This window comes from Rhinolophus ferrumequinum, chromosome 20 (genome assembly GCF_004115265.2).
Source record: "Rhinolophus ferrumequinum isolate MPI-CBG mRhiFer1 chromosome 20, mRhiFer1_v1.p, whole genome shotgun sequence".
Lineage (NCBI taxonomy): Eukaryota > Metazoa > Chordata > Mammalia > Chiroptera > Rhinolophidae > Rhinolophus > Rhinolophus ferrumequinum.
In genome coordinates this window covers 22,793,366-22,810,612 of record NC_046303.1, presented here as the reverse complement: position 1 = coordinate 22,810,612, position 17,247 = coordinate 22,793,366, and the positions used below count along the sequence as shown (strand labels likewise).

General features: G+C 33.7%; 1 protein-coding gene across 3 annotated transcripts in view; it reads right to left on the bottom strand.

The window, feature by feature from the left end:
- Positions 1-5,335: 5,335 nt before the first annotated feature.
- The window catches only part of CRPPA (CDP-L-ribitol pyrophosphorylase A), a 216,795-nt gene continuing 204,883 nt past the window's right edge, over positions 5,336-17,247 (bottom strand). For all 3 annotated transcript variants that reach the window (XM_033088857.1, XM_033088859.1, XM_033088860.1), the window contains one exon: positions 5,336-6,952. In XM_033088857.1, coding sequence (XP_032944748.1) covers positions 6,848-6,952 — 105 coding nt within the window. In that variant the 3' untranslated portion in view covers positions 5,336-6,847. The remainder of the gene's footprint in view (positions 6,953-17,247) is intronic.

Here is a 17,247-nt window from a genome sequence, read left to right as displayed (position 1 = left end):
ATATTGAACAAAAATTAAAAGTCAGTAAAATAAAAATAAATTCCATTTAGGCCACATACATAGGTTTTGGAAAAAGTAGTATTCTGCATGACTCCATAATTAACCCAAATCTTTTAATGTCCATTAAGATTCCCAAACCAGAACCAAGTACACTCGGTCTAGAAGAGTTGCTTCTCACTGCTATCTTATTATAGCATATTGCACTTATCTTAAATTCCTGATTTATGGTAGAACTTATGGATATCCCCACTGGGATCCTCAAAACTCTTAATTTGTTTACATACTTTGGCCTCTTTCCAGATTTATGTGAACAGTAACTGATCCAAGAAACAAACAGGCGGAAATGTCTTTGAATAGCATTCTTTTACTATCAGGTCATACATATCTCCATTCAGTAAAACAGGCAACTGAATTCCTGAACTGGGCAGTTCAGCAATACATTTTTAAAACTCAGGGGGGATTAAAGAGAATGATTTTCTATTCAAACAAGAAAAGAAAAAGGAACTATGAACTTAACAGGGTCTTAAAACCACACACAGGATGGAAAAGAAATTCCTCCAAACTATTGAAAAAAATTAGTACCATGCAGATTTTATCATCTACTTCCTCCTCCTCAAAGGGATGTTTTGTTATCCACTCAGACTGAAGAGCTTGCTTTCAACCAAATTGAGGGCTCAGATGTAGAGAATAGGAAAGAAAAAAAAAAGAAAGAAAAACCTGACACACCAACAACCCAACCAATTTCAACAGTCCATTTTATAATGAGGTAGAACAAAGAACAAAATGGATAGCTCCAAAATGGCAAAGCTCCAGAAACCTCATGCAGTTAAATCTACTAGATGTTTTGCCAAACCTTATCCAAATAACCCAATTATTACAGTCTACAGACTAAGGGGAATTCTTACAAAATTGGAATCCATTTGGAATCTCCAATCATGTCTCTCCTCTTGGGTCAAAACGATCACTAGGCTTGCCTTGTTGAAGCTTTGCCCTCTAAGCTTAACGGCAGTTTTGCAAAATAGAAAATGAGGGAATATATCCAGGTACAATTCTGGATGTAGACATAAATTAGATTTTTTTAACCTTAAGAACAGTTCCTCCTCTTTGTAATCCAATTCCCTGAAAAAACTGTCTAAAGCAGAGTCAAAAATTCTGCATTTCCAAACTCAGTTTAGCTTCCTATACTGGATGATTATGAACCCTTAATCTCTGCATCTGTCTTTTTTGCAATTGTCATATAACAAGGCTGATACAGACCTACCTCACAGAGACCATGCAAGAATTAAGGTTGAACTAGAAGGAAAAAAAATTGCGTTTGACAAGTCAGGGCTTCATCCATGCTGTTAAATAGACCCAGATGTTTTAACAACTGTTCAGATTATTTGGTAGCTTCCTAAGCAAAGAAGAAATTTGCATAATGCATTTCAGCTGTGAAGACATTTTTAAAAATCAAAGATTCCTATATATCAAATGGGAAGAGAAAAACATTGTGACTCCTTTCCTGTTGAACTCATCGTACTGGACACCATTCACCCCAAAGTTTTCCCATCGACCAAACACTGTGAACATATGTGCTTAGGAAAGTCTCAAGGCCAGGCAAGACTTCATACTACTTCCTCAAGACCTTCCTTTCTCTTACAAAGATGGTGAATGGATTTCAACTTCTCTTCATGTCTTTTGTGTTGCTGAGGCACAAATGCTATATGATAGCAACTCTGATGGATCAAGAAAGTATTTGCTTCCATTTTTTTATCTTACAGTTTTGTTATTCAAGTATGTCTGATCATTCATTGCCTGAGGAAATCCCAACAACTTTAGAACTCACAGAGATGGCACTGATAATAATTGTATGTGGGTATCAGTCTTTGTAGATTTTTACTGACACAAACAGAACCAAGGATGTTCCAAAATGTGTGTTCGAAGTAGTGATGGGCAGAGGAAAGGAAAAATATAGAAACATAGGTAACGGGCTTTACTATTTTCTTTCTCTTGTTATTAAAGAAAAAAAATTATACTTTAGATTCTCATCTTTGAGGGTCATTCTTTAAGGAACCTTAAAATAGTATGTTTTGTAATATTGTATAGCACTGTACTTAAGAATATAAGCTCTAAAGTTAGATAACCAAAATTGAATCTCATTTCTCCCACTTGCTGTTTTGGTGACTCTTAAATAAGTTATTCAAAATGTATGTGCCTTGCTTTCCTCATATTTTAAATGGAGACTGGTATACTACCTAGCACATAAAGTTATTATGAAGAAAAAAAGTTATGTACATGTAAAGCACTGAGAACAGTTTCAGGAACATAGTAATCATTCAATAAATTTTAGTTATTTTGATTATCGACTATTTTAAATGCCCGTACTTTAACTCAGTATTATTCCAGGCCTAAGAAAGTTTAACCCCTTTTGGAAACTTTTCTAAAATATTCAGGTCTACTTTTGTGTTTTAACTATTGTATATGGAAGAAGGCAACCCTCACAACCTTCTAGAACTTTAGGATCATTGCTTTCACCATATTTCCCCTGATAAGCATTGTGCTTTAGCAAACTGTGTCTCTAGATACAGGCTCGATTTGTGAGGGCAAATATATCGCAGATCTTTCCTTGGGTACCAACTGGTGTGCAATAAAGAGATTCAAAACTCCATACTATTAGAAAACAGTGAGCACTTGTTTTAACTCACCTGTCTGCTGGAGGTCAACTGAACTGGGCTAGGTGGCCCTGCTAATCTCTGCTGGGCTTTGTTCACCCATGTGTGGATTAGCTGGCGATCAGGGCTCTTGTTTTCCATTTGGAGGCAGCAGGCCAAGCTAGGCAAGTGCATCTGCTGGTGGTGGCAGAAGTGGAAGGCAGCGAGCATCAACCTGAAAGGTCTCTTAGGTCTAGTCTCAGTGATGCACTGCTATTCTGACTAACTCTGGTCAAAGGAAGTCACATGATGATTCCCAAAGTCAAGAGGTGGACATATATTCCTCCTCTGGAAGCTAAGTGGAGGGAAAGAATATTTCTGAATGATAAATCAACCCACCATACCCAGACAGACATTGTTCAATAATCACAACACTCTGCCGTTGTGTCTGAGTATAGCTTTTATATCCTTAGCCACCACTATAATTGCTAAATGAGAAGGAAAGAAGAAAAAAATCTAATTGAGACTTTGGGTTATGCAAATATTTAATATATATTTATAGGATAATAGATCTGGATCTCAAATCCTATCAATACTATAAAAAATATTACATTGTTCTATTTTTCACAAATATTATATTTACTTATTCAATTGTGACAGAGTTAGTTTGAAAAAAAATATGCACATATACAATATCAATGAAAATCACCATTGTCTTTTAAAATACCAATAATTTATTTAGTTATTTATCAATTACTTTGTTTTATAAAGAGAATATATTGAGAATCTTTAATAGTAATGTGTTACTTTCATTTAAAAAATATCCATACATTTTTCACAATTTTGAAACCAAAAATGTATAATATAAAGTTACAATGCCAAAACCACTAACACAGCCACTTCTAGTTCACTTATTTTAAGTCATACTAATAAATACTAAAATGATATGTATTTTTCATCTATTCTGTTTATTTTTGAATTAAACTTTTAAAATAACTTCAATTTTTCTTCTTCCAAATGGCTTTCTTAATATTTTAATTAAAATATTATGATTTTATGATTTATGCTTCCTTGACATAATTAATTTAAACAATAAAAGGAAGTACAAAATGCAGATTCACTGTAAGAAAATGTTCTACTGCAACTTGATTTTTTATAAAATGATCATTGTGTGTATATATATGTATATATATAGTAAATATATATGTATACATATATACATATATATAAACACATGCATAGTAAAATTTAATAGTTATAATTATAACAAACTACCATGGGAAAAGAGTTTTCCTGTTAAACCAATGCAAAATGCTTAAAGTAACTACCTTAAGAATGATTCTGGGTTGAATATAGGTGTCTGATTTTTATCTGTAAATGAGTATATTTGCAACAAGTTATCTGTTACATCGAACAGCTTTATATATATAAAAAGAAAAACCTACTACCTCTTACCAATATAAGTCATTAATCAAACCACTGATCACACTGTTAAATTCCTAAAAAGGCTATCTTCAAATTACACTCAATTAACAAGCATACATTTAGAAAGCAAATAATCTTTTCACAAAATTTTTCCCAGGTAGAAAGCAATTTCAGCAACCCTGAGGCATAATTACTATTATTTAAGGGATTTTAGAAAACAAAGTGAAAGACAGTTCTCTTAAAAGTAATTAAGTTTACAGACGCTGTGATGAAAATGTAACTGTAAAGTTGCCTCTGGATCTCTTAAACTATAAAAACAACTAATTTCTCTTTCTCTCTTGGTCAATAATTCTCTCCATTCCTTTCACCCTTAGCTACAATTTCTGCATGTTGGAAGATGGCTGGACAGGCCAAAGCTTCCGGACTTTCCTCTGGTGACTAGGCGATCTGCCCTCCTAGTCTTTTCCTCCAGAGTTCATGCAGAGCCTCAGGCTTATTTCCCACAGCCTCTCTGCTGGATGTCCCTTGCCAGCAATCATGGTTACAGGGAGATGAGCTTAAAACATTATCAGTGGTCCTGAGTTAAAGCCCTGCCTTTTGTTAGTAGGCAGCCAAATGGCACTGGGCAAAGCAGTTCAGATCCCGGCACATCACTTCCCATCGAAACAGTAAAAGATGTGGGGAGATTTCTTTATGTTATTTGCAATATTGTGAACCACTTGTAAGCTATAAAGAAAAATAATTTACATGTTATGATTATGGTGGTGATAAGTTTGGACACAATTTAATATTTTATTAACTAAACTTCATTACACTAAGTGTTTCTAAAGCCTAGGGTAAAGTCATACTAATTACTCCTGAATAAATTCTTGTCTGGTGTAACATTTCATTATTAAGCTGAACTCTTAAGAACTTCGCCAGTACAGTACTCAGTCGATAGAGTGATTTTGCTGTACCATTAGATATGCCCAGTGACCTGCCTTGTACTTAAAGACACTCACTTTCTCTTTAAAAGCTTGATAGCATTTCCCAATTTGCATCTATGAGCAATTTCAAATTCTTTGTTTTTAATTAAAGTTTATTGGGGTGACAATGGTTAGTAAAGTTATGTAGGTTTCAGGTGTACAATTCTGTAATACATCATCTATATATCACACTGTGTGTTCACCACCCGGAGTCAGTTCTCCTTCTATCACCATATATTTGATCCCTTTTACCCTCATCTACTAACCCCCCCCCCCTTACCCTCTGGTAACCACTAAACTATTGTCTGTGTCTGTGAGATTTTGTTTCTTCATTTGTTTGTCTCATTCCTTTGTTGTTTTCAGTTTTATATCCATGGAACTTGAGATTATTATGCTAAGTGAAATAAGTCAGACAATTTCAAATTCTTAAAACATTTTTACCTGAAGACTTCTTCAACAGGCACAAGGTGACAACCTTTCACAACATAATTGAACCACTGACATAGACATTCTAACCAAAATCCACCCATTGCCCATATATTATCACCCTCAAGATTTGAATGAAATGATTTATTTCTTAACATTCTTAGAGAGAGAGAGAGACAAAGTAACAAGCCCAGGAACTTAGATCCAAACTACAATGAAGGAACACATTTCATTCAGGACAATTAATTATAATAATTACTCCATGTCCATTATTTTCTACCCACTATTACTTAAATGTAAAATATAAATTCTCCTACTAATATATATACTTAAGAAATATAGAAAAAAATCATCCAGTAGGTTAGGAAGAAATTCCACAAGGTAGATATTTTATAGAAAATGTTTCATGCAACTTTTATAGTTACCATATGCAGCCTTAGCACTGGAATAATCTGATCTAATGTATTTTTAGAAAGTAAATATAAAAATGGAATAAGAGGCCTCTCTAATGGCTGAATGTACATAATTATAAAATGTAATGTACGGGAAAATCATCAGCATTTAATATGTGTATGCACTAGTGGAAATTTGAAAGAATCAGAACTTGATTTAAAAAGAGAGCAGTATTGTTTAAAAAAAAAATTAAATTCTTGCCTGTGAAATGACTCCTTACCTTTTAGAAGAGGACTAAAACTTGGGATTGACCAAAGTAAGTTCAGTTTTATGAAGCTTTCCAGTCTTCTTTTAAATTTATTCAGAAAAATCAGAGACCTTTTCAAATGAGTCAAAATTATATTTCATAAACCAAGGAACACAGCCAATTTTAAAATGGTAGAAAAGCAGGAGAAAAACATGGCCTCTTCTTTAGGGATCAGGAATAATGTCAAGACAATGGTGAAGATATCTGAACCCGAGTTCCCTGCTATTTCCCTTTTTTTTTTTAAGTGCGAAAAAATTAGAACACAAGTCAATGTTTCATGGTAGAGGAATATTTCAGAATTAAGAATAATTCTGAGTCTTATATATTAGTTTCACTTTAGTGTGATTTACTAATTAAATGGAGATAATAGTTCAAGTTTTCTGAATTCTCATTCCTTGAAGGATTAGCTCACCCATCATTATTTCTATTTGATCTTTCACTCCTTGAAGAAAAGATTATGTGAAGGCTATTATTTTCCATTTATCTATTCCTTTCTGGTTCAGGCAATTTAATTTGACATGCACAAAAGTGAATATTTTTTTCATAGATATAAACACTGATACACTTTTATAACCTAAGCATCATATTCTAACAATTATGAGACATAGAAGACAAACATTCTACCATATACAATAAGGAGGGAAGCACAAAAGAGATACTTAGGTAAGTGGTTCTGAAAACTCAGTAGGTAATTGTGCTCTTCATGCTACCAGTAGCTGACCAACCAGTCCAGAATTTCTTTCTTTAATTAACGTGGCAATAATAGTGGCACCTTGCCGTAAACTGTCCTGTAGCTTCTGCTCATCCTGAAAAGAAAGGATAAAACAATAATTACTTCTGAAAGAAAAGATGTCACACGTTAAATTTTGTAGTTATTTTTCTTTTTCAAATTTATTTATTTATTTTAAAGTAACCCTCCCACACCACCTCCCCTCGCAGCTTTATAGAGATATAATTCACCATAATACTGTGTAAGTTTAAGGTGTACAATACAGTGATGTGATGTCTGATATACATATATATTGTGAAATGATTAAGACAATAGTTATAACCTATCACTTCATACAGTTACTGTTTGGTGAGGGAGGGTGTGTGAACATTTAAGATCTATTCTCTTAGCCACTTTCAAAGTATACACCATTGTTAACTATAATCACCATGCTATACATTAAATTCCCAGAACTTAGTCACCTTATAACTGGAAGATTGTACCCTTTGACCAACATCTCCTCATTTCCTCCACTCCTCTGCACTTAACAATGACCATTCTACTCTGTTTCTATGAGATCTAGGAACCACTTTTCAATGTCCAGTGCTCTCTGGACTCAGCATTCTACAGAACTCAGGCCATAAACATAGGCATGAACTTGCTCCCCCAAATAAAGGAGAAATGCTCCTGGAAACACTTTTCATTGAAGACAAAAAATATCTGCTGAAGATACTAAGAAAAATACTGACACAATTTCAAATGCTAAGAGTATGAATCAAAAGATTATTTTGTTTCAATCCAATATCTGACCAACTTTCATTCTTCACTGAAGTGGGAATATTTCATCGATGCTGCAAGCCTTTTCTTCATCTTGTTTCTGAGCGTCCTCCAACAACAGACTTTGTTATAAACTGTGAGCGCTGGTGTGTGTGGGGTGGGGGGTGTGGTGCAGTAGGGAGAACCTGCTTGTTTATGAAGCAAAGAGCTGGCAAATTTGTGAAATGAATTATCTCACAAGTTGCTAAGATGTGGTTTAGCCTTTGAAAGCATATTGCCTATTAAAATATGTTTATGAGGCTTCTTGAAGCTATGAGGGGATGGTAATATGAAGGGAAAGTGGAAACAGAGCTAATATCTCTAAGGTCTCTGTGTTATGAATTGTGCTATGTTCAAAAAGGAAGATCTGATAACCAACCTCTAAACTTGGCTGCATCTTTAATGCCTTATCCCAGTGTTCAATATATCACTAGGACCTACTACTTCTACCTCCTTCATGTTTTCTGAATCCATAAACTCCTCTCGAACTGCTGCTGCCAGCATACGACCTCCCTCCTGAATTACTGGAACAATCTCATAAACAGCCTCTCCAAAGTCTTATATACTGTTCTACCCTATTTTCTACACAGCAGTCAAATACTTTTTTAAAAACTACAGATCTGATCACGTCACAATCCCACCTAAAATCTTCTGAAGGCTCTCTTTAAACTTCAGGATCAAGTCTGAACTCTTTACCTGGTAATGAAGAGTCTCTTATCCTTCCAGCCTCTCCCTTAAAACCACTCAAATCTCCAGGCCACACGGAATTATTTAAGATCGCCCAAGCAAGCCATTTTCTTAAGCTTTCATCCCTTTGCACCAGCTAATCCCTTTGCCAGAAAAGCTGTCCCACTCCTTTCCCAGCTTAGCTGACCACAGTTACTCTTTGTGGTTCCAACCCAGATATCAGGGACTCCTGAAACCTACCCTGGCTCCTATCCTCCACTCAGTTGGGTGAGGTGAATGTGTTTCCACAGCTGTGCTAGAATTCCGCTAGCACTCTGACTTCTAACAGACTTTATAGTTGACCACTCATTCCACCAGATGATTCTTCTTGATGTAAAGAATTTTTCATTTTATCTTTGAATATGAAACACTTAGCTCAATGCCTAACACATGGTTAGCACTCCATAAATTCTAACAAATTCAAAGCAAAGGAGGCTCTATGATCAAGATATCATCACCCTTTCAGTTTAACCCATTTGTTAACAATGACCACTATTTCCTTACTTTGTGTACTCCTATTTGCATATTTAGCCAGAAGCCTTGGCAATAGTACAAAGAAGAACATTCTCTAAGCCTTACCACTGTCACCACACTTCCACCAGCCCAGGCCCTGGGCTCCTCATCTATGAGGATGGTGATGAGAGACCACCTCTGTTAAGCTCCTCTTTTCCATCCATTTCTCTTATTTAGTTCTAAGGGATGAAGCTGGGGAAGACGCACAAGAAGCTGATGGTGTCTACTTGGCTTCTTGCATGTGGGTTTTAAATGACATTTCAATATTGGATTTCAAATGTTTCCAGAATATCACAAGATTTAAATCACATAAAAGCAAATAATTCTAAAGCCAAATATATTTGGGTTTAAAATGTGATTCACTTATATGGGAGCAGATATCATCCATGCCACATCATAAACAAAGAAATACGTACGCTAAAACTGAACAAAATACAAAACTGTTATAGATATGTATTTGTCACTCTTAATGACGAATTAATTACAATGTTGCAGGGTTAATACACATGTACTCACAAGTCTCATTTGTTAAATTAAGACATGCAACAGATGATGATAATTAAGGTTTTCCCTTCAAAAATAAACCGAAAAAGGCTATCTGTAGTCCCTCTTTAAAACCAGTTTATACTTGTCAAAATGAAAGCAGCCCAGTAACAAATGAAGATATGAAAGATGGGGGGGGGGAATCTGTTTAAGATTCTGGGGCTAGAAAAATCACATTTCTGTATCTTAGAATAAATCTTCTATGCTTATTTTGATAGCTCCATAACTCGGATATCTGCAGCTAATAAAGAATTTAAGTAAGAATCTTTTTAATGATTCATTTACTTCTGTAATTTTTTTGTAGGCATCGTTTGGAAAGATTATAATTCAGTGAGAAGAACCTGTGTTATTGCTTTCCCTCTGCCTCAGCTCTAATGATCATTTTATCATTGAAAAATATGAAAATGTAACAATTTATTACACAAAATAGTGAGACACACACATACTCAAAAAATTCTGGTATGTACAGAGATCAGCTGGTCAAATAATTTATGGATTTCAAACTCATCTCACAATTCCCTATCTCTATAAAAGTACTGATAACACAGATTTAGAAAAATGCAAACTCAAATAGATCTTTAAAATGCATTTCTTGATGTCCGTGGATATGCAAAACAGTGTTTTTAATCCTTGAGGAGACTGGGGAACAAAGGGGCATTGTATGTGGTCATTTTATCACCCTTCACACGTATATATGTGTATATATACATACATTCCTTTGTGTGTTTCGAACATTATGCAATGTTTAATGTTAACATTAAGTAAGCAAGGTCAACATGAACACTGAAAAATTCTGTTAATAATGTGCACCCTTGATATGATGGGATGCAAATGGCATTTATCTTTGTGGTCTTCCTCTCCAAACCCATAACTCCAGTGTAATCATGAGAAAAACATCAGATGAACTCCAATAGAGGGGACTTCTACCATATACCTGATCATTACTCTTCAAAACTGTAAAGTTCATCAAAAACAAGGGAAGTCTGAGAAACTTTCACAGCCAAAAGGAGACTCGGGAGACATGACCTCACTAAAGTCATATGGTAACTTGGAATAAAAAAAATAATACACTAGGGGAGTATTGTCAGGGGTGTAAATGTCTAACTATTACATTTCTTTGTACACCTGGAACTAATTTAAAAAAAACAAAACAAAATATGTGAACATCTAACTAGGCTATGTCAAATAAATTTGGATATAAAGAGGGTGAATGAAAGGTACAAAGAGGTACGAAAAAGGCAAAATTACGCAAAATCTAATAAAGTGAAAAACTCACCTTGGGTATGTAAAACAAATGTCATAAACTAAACAAATGGCTTTTAAAAAATAATACATTAGGTAGAACACTAAGGAAATCTGAATAAACTATGGACTTTAGTCAGTAGGGGAAACTGGGTGCAGGGCTTATGGGAACTCTGTGTGATCATCTCAATTTTTCTATAAATCTAAAAAACAAAGTCTGTTAGTTTTCAAAAAATGTAAGTATGTGTACAACTGCAGAGTCCATAATGGACAAGAAATATGTTGAGAACAAGAAATCATGACTAACTGTCATCATGGCATATTAATACGATAGCTAGATCTTACAGTACGCAGTGAAAGAAAGTGGGTACCCAACTTCCACAATAAAAAATAAAAGAAAAAATTACCAAGACTAAATTTATCAGCAGTTTATTAATTATCTGTAACTCTAGCAATTTCCAGGCTTAGATTTGTTTCTAGCAAAAAAAACCAGGTACCTTGATTTCTACACACTGGCCATAAAGAGCATAAACTGTAAACCCGGTACACCAATGTTTACACATCCACACATAAAAATCATACATTTGTTGAATTTAAAGAAAAACAGGTAGATATTTAATGATATATGATGTGTGAAAGTCTGCATTATTGTCATAATTGTAATTACCTGTTTTATCATCCTGTTCACTTCATAACAACGTCAAACTTTATAGAAAAATGTTAAAAATTATAAAACAATAAAAACATAACTTCTAGCTGAAAAAATTACCACACGTACACCTTTCCTTGATTACAACTGGAGCATATAATAGAAACCAGTCAGAAGGGAAAAACAATACAGTAGACATATGTCTTAAAATATTGAGAGGGAAAATATCAAAATACTAACAAGAATAATTTTTGGGTGATGAATTCAGGGTTATTTTTGTTTCCTCTGTGTTTTGTTATATTTTGAAAAGTTCCATAATGAACAAAATGTATTCTTCTAACAAGAACAATTAGTTATTTTAAAATTTAGTTTCAAGACTGTTTAAATTCAGGAAACTAAATATAATTTATTTTCATATAAAATCAATAATAAAGCACATTGTCCAAATTTCCAGGGAATATTATCTCCTTAAAAATCTTCAAAAAACTATACAAAATAAAACACTTTTGTTTGAATATTCTAATCTTAAATGAAAAGTTCAAGAAAGAATCATATTAATAATTCACAAGGTCTTAGTATTTGCTGACTTAGAGTTTAAGAAAAACATCATGGAAGTCCAGCTAAAAGTGACAACAAAAAATATGTACGTACTTAATTCTATTCAGTATGTTAACAGTTGCTCATTGAGAGCTTGACATTTCTAACAGCTGAATTTTTTTAAATATTAGGAAGAATATCAGACAAATTATCAATATAAAATAGCTATTTTTAATTTTCTGTATCTTCAAAGTGAATTACTTAGGATTAGAATTCATCATGGGTTTTACCTAGAAAATTATCATAGTGAGCTATTTCTCTATTCCTTGTAATTTCAAGATCAGGATAAAATATACTGTGGTTAGAAATATGCACAAAAGTTCTTATTACCATTATCTTTTAAACATATAAAGTAATTCTAAATTTACTCACTAGTAATTAAGTCTTATCAATGGAATCCTGGACTTTAGTTTTCTAATACATGCGTGTGTTTTTCTTGGTTGATAGGTAGGTTTCCTTTTGAGGGTTTTTATATATATACAGATGGTGCCACAAAGATGTATACACATTTTAAGAAAGGAAAAAACTTTATTAAAATTGTAATACTCAATATATATAGATAACAAAAGATGAATACAAGCCGTGTGTGTATGTGTATATTTGTGTGTGTGTGTGTGTGTGTGTGTGTGAGTACTGGAGGTGCCAAAAAATGTATACACGTGGACACTTTGGTCAATGTTGCTCAAGCAGTAGTTCGCCGTAATCAGAAGTGTCTGGACGCTGATGGTAACCACTTTGAGCACCTCTTGTAATTGCGGAAGTCAAACGTGACTTTTATTCGTCTTTTGTTAGCGATATATATACTGAGTAATACAGTTTCCCTTTTTCAAATGTAAGTACATTTTTTGGCTATATATATATACACACACACACACACACACATATATATATATATATATATACACATACATATATATACACATACACATATATATACAGTCTTTAGTAAAGGAGTGAAGTCTTGATGCAGAATTCTCATGGGACTTCTAAGCCTTTGGCAAGATTTGGGAAATCAGGGAAAGTAGGAAAATTTTTTATTTTCACAGAAGATTAAGAATGACAGCAGCACCTTCATAATTCATAGCAGCTCTTGTTTTCCCTCCTTCCTACCATCTGCTTCACAATTTGAACAAGTAAAGCCTACAATTCTCGAAGTAAATTACTAAGAAGTTGCACCTTTTAAGGGTGTACAAATAAATGGTTAGTTTTCTATACTGCCTATATCTTAAAAATCCCCTACTTACTAACAGTCCCTTTCAATTTTCTCAAAGGACAAATTTTGACAAAACTATTACCAGTGTACATAAACTTGCAGAACTTTTTAAAAGATATATTTTAAATCACTAAATCCTATCATTGTATAACACAGCTCTCAGTACTTGCACTAAGCAGTGTAAACAAATTTATGGTATGCTATTAGAATCAAATTTACATGGATTTTGCAGAACACAGTCTCAAAGAATAGCAGGAAAAGCTATAACATCACGATTGTCCAAATCTTTATAGACAACCTGAAAGGAAATCTTTTAGAGATATTCATCCTCCATATACATCATTCCTAAAAAACACAATGTACTCTGTTAAAAGGAAAGCTATAAAGTTAAAACATATGTATACATATTTAGGCTTTAGATATCTCAGGAGATTACACAGCCCTTCTTGAACAGTAAACATTACGATGTCTCAGCAAATCCCATACCTAAATCTTAATTCAATTTCCATGAGTTACAAAGCTGTCCTGAAACTCAGATGCTTATGTTTTGATATAAATATTCTTCCTCCATCCATCCTTGTTTTGATGAACTCATGCAAAATTATCTAAGTAAATTCCACAAAATTTCAAAGACTCTAAACAAATAAAAGTGTACTATCTATAGCTATCTGTCTACTCATTCGATTTCTCTATACATATCACTATATCTATCCATAAAACATACAACTACAAAAATCCTTAGTTTTAGACTTTATAAACCTTTTAACCACTTTGTTACATTTATAAGATAATATCAAATAAAAAAAAAAAAACTATACATTTTGCTGATATGGAAAAAAAAATCTAAAGGTAACACACTGTCCCCTAGTGGAGATGAAAATAAATGTTTGGTGCTTGTAAATTTCCAAAACTACAGGAAAAAGCAGTCACCTATTAATAGATTTTGAGAAAAACAACACAGTCATCTCCAAATGAAAGCATGTTCCTCTTTTGCATTTGAGTGAAACAACTGTCTCCCAAAACCTAAATATTAAAATACTCATGAAAATGCACTTGGATTTACTTAACGTAATCATCACACAGCAGTTTTCAACTCCTGTAGTCTCTGTGCCGAGTATGATGCCTTGCATATATTGCAGGAGCTCCGTACGTATTTGTGGAATGAGGTAAATAAGAGAAAAGAACTGGTCAGTAAAACTCTGGGGGGCAGCACGGCTACTTTGCTAAGTAGGAAAGATATTTTAGAATATGCAGTGCTCAGAGCCGAAGTGCAGTGGGGTAAAACAGGGGCAGCCAAAATCACCAGACGTCCGGCCTGAAAAACAAGCAGTTCATTATTCTGTCAGTTATTTCTAGATCTGGGACTTGTCGCTCTGTCATACTTTATTTTCATACAACATCATTCATAATATAAATTCCACAACTTAATAAAGTGAAAAAGCGGTCTCATACACAATGTCCCTTTTAATTAGCAAAACTGTTTTGATCCTACACAACTCACCCAACAGTTACCAAGTCCTGCTAGTTTCCTACTGTGACATCCCTCATTAGTCATACTCCAACCACTCGCAATCTACATCCACACCATCCTGTATGTACCTAGCTTCCTCTAGGATGCCCTAACTGGCTACTTCTCTTTGCCTTTGGTTACTGTTCGAACCTCATTGGAACAACCATTTTCACACTCTCAAATCCACAAACTTCAGCACAAATTTCATCTTAGCATTCAAGGCCATTCACAAACAACCTAATCAACTCTCTAACCACAGTTCTCACACCTTTACTATACAGAATTCACTTTTGTGGCCACACTGGTACAATGATTATTATTCCTTCTCCATTCTAATGGTTTCTCAATAATTGTCTTTATACTTCACATCGATTTTCAAAGACCTGGTTGGGATGATTTCCTCCTATGAAATCATCTCTTTCCACTGAACATCAGGAATTTACATTACCACAGTTCTCATAATCTCTCACTTACAACTTTTTTAGGTTTACATATGTATTGGTCTTGGTCTTATTTTCTTAGCTAAATTGTAGATAGTAAAAAACAACTCTCCCGCATTGAATTCTAACCTCAAATAAAGTATTATACCCATAGTAGGTATTCATTAAATATTTTCTCACTGCGTTAATTTGCTAATTAATTCTATAAAGATCTGCCTTTATATATAAATATTAAGACATGTTTGAAACATCAAAGTTTTTAGATAAAGGATACATCATTGTGGAAATAATCCCCTAAAAATAAAAACAAGATAAAAATCTTGTATTTGTACTTGGAAACTAAAACAATATCAAAAGGTAGAATTCTGTGCTGTATGATTCCACCCTCTATGAAAGAATGCCTGGTCTGGGAGATAAGTGTAAGGGACATTGATAAAATTACATTAATATGCCCAAGTCAGGGGAATAAAGGCACATGATGAGGTGGCACTCTCTTAGATGAGGTGGCTGCGTAAGCAGAAAAGCTACATATTAAGTGTTGGAGGACAATGGGCACTGTTTCTAGAATGCATGAGAAATGATAAGAGAAACTGAAAGATCATTCAGAAGAGTTTCTTCTTGAGTAGATGGCCCAGGTGTTAGTAGAAAACCTAATTGATATTTTTCCTGAATCAGAAATACTGGTTACTTTTCCCCATAAAATAGAGTTTCAAATGTTTAATTACAAGCTTAATGCAAGGAAAGAATTAAAATGGGCAATTCAAACATATCTTCTTGGTTGCAACACACATGCACGAAGAGAGAGAAAGAGAGAGAGAAAGAGAAAGGAAATTATTGTTAGAATGGTTTTGAGCAGTTAAAAAAGAAAAAGATTACTGGTTAATGACCATTAGACTCTTAAATATTAGTTACATGAGTGAGTAGTTAGTATCCAAAGTCTTAATCTCAGAGTTTCACAGAAAAGTATTTATCATTGAATTAAAAATTCTAATTCCTTCCAAGAAGGAAGCTTTGAATCGCAACCTACAAAAAAAGAGTTCTATCCTGATCAGACGAGTGCTAATTTTTATTAGTCTTAACTAGCAAAAAACTAGTCAGGCAAAGCTTTCTCCCAGAATTGAGAGCAGAAACAGTTCTTTTTCCTGGAGAAGGCCACAGAAGGTAGATTGCCTACCATACTTATTAGAAGGTGGAAACAAAACAGCCAATATGTGAAGTGATTTTCAAGGTGGGAAACACTTTCTAGAATCATCAGAATTAAATATCTTCTCTGAACTGACACTATGAAGTAAAGACAACATATTAGGTATTTTCTTATTTTCAATTTCAGGAAGATTTAAGATGATTCAACCGTAGAAGCGTACACAAAGTAGGAATAATTTTGTGACAAAATATTTCATGTATATGTTAAATAAATGTATTTTGAATTAAAAGCCTCATTGGGAGTGGTGTAAAATCTGTTTTTTCTATAAAAAGCTGAATTAGATAAGTAGAATACAGACTTGAAAATATCTAGAAGACAGAAGAATAAAGAAGTGGAAATAATAAGAGAAGGATCAAGGCTTTAATTAAAGAACTAAATTATACAAGGGAAATCTGGGGAGGAAACACAATAGATATTGCAGAAGACATTATAAAATGTAGAAGAAAATTCCCTGATTTAAACAAAGATCCAAGTCTGCAGATAGACAGGTATAATTTGTGCCTTGCAAAAATCATTGAAAGCACTTTCAAAAGAAGTCATATTCAGATGACACATTCAAATTTAAAGATAGCACACAACACTGATTATTTTATTTTAATTAGATAAGAATGGCTGATGTGTTACTTTTTTGAAAGCTAAATACCGCCAGAAAATGGGATTTAAGAAAAAAATTTTTACTCAAGAATCCAGGCCAACTGTAAAAAGAACAAAAAAGAAAACATTGTGAAATATTCAAGGACTCTGAAAACATACCCATGAGTGCAGCCTTCCTTAAAAAAAGAGAAGAAAAGAAGAGAAAGAAAAAAGAATGAAACAGTATTTAAAAACTTAACTGATCCAACAATGGAATAAGTGAGAGAAAATAAAAATGGGGACTCCTTTCAGTAACTTAACTTCAGGTACATACCTAATACCAGGCTATAAGCTATATATTAAGAT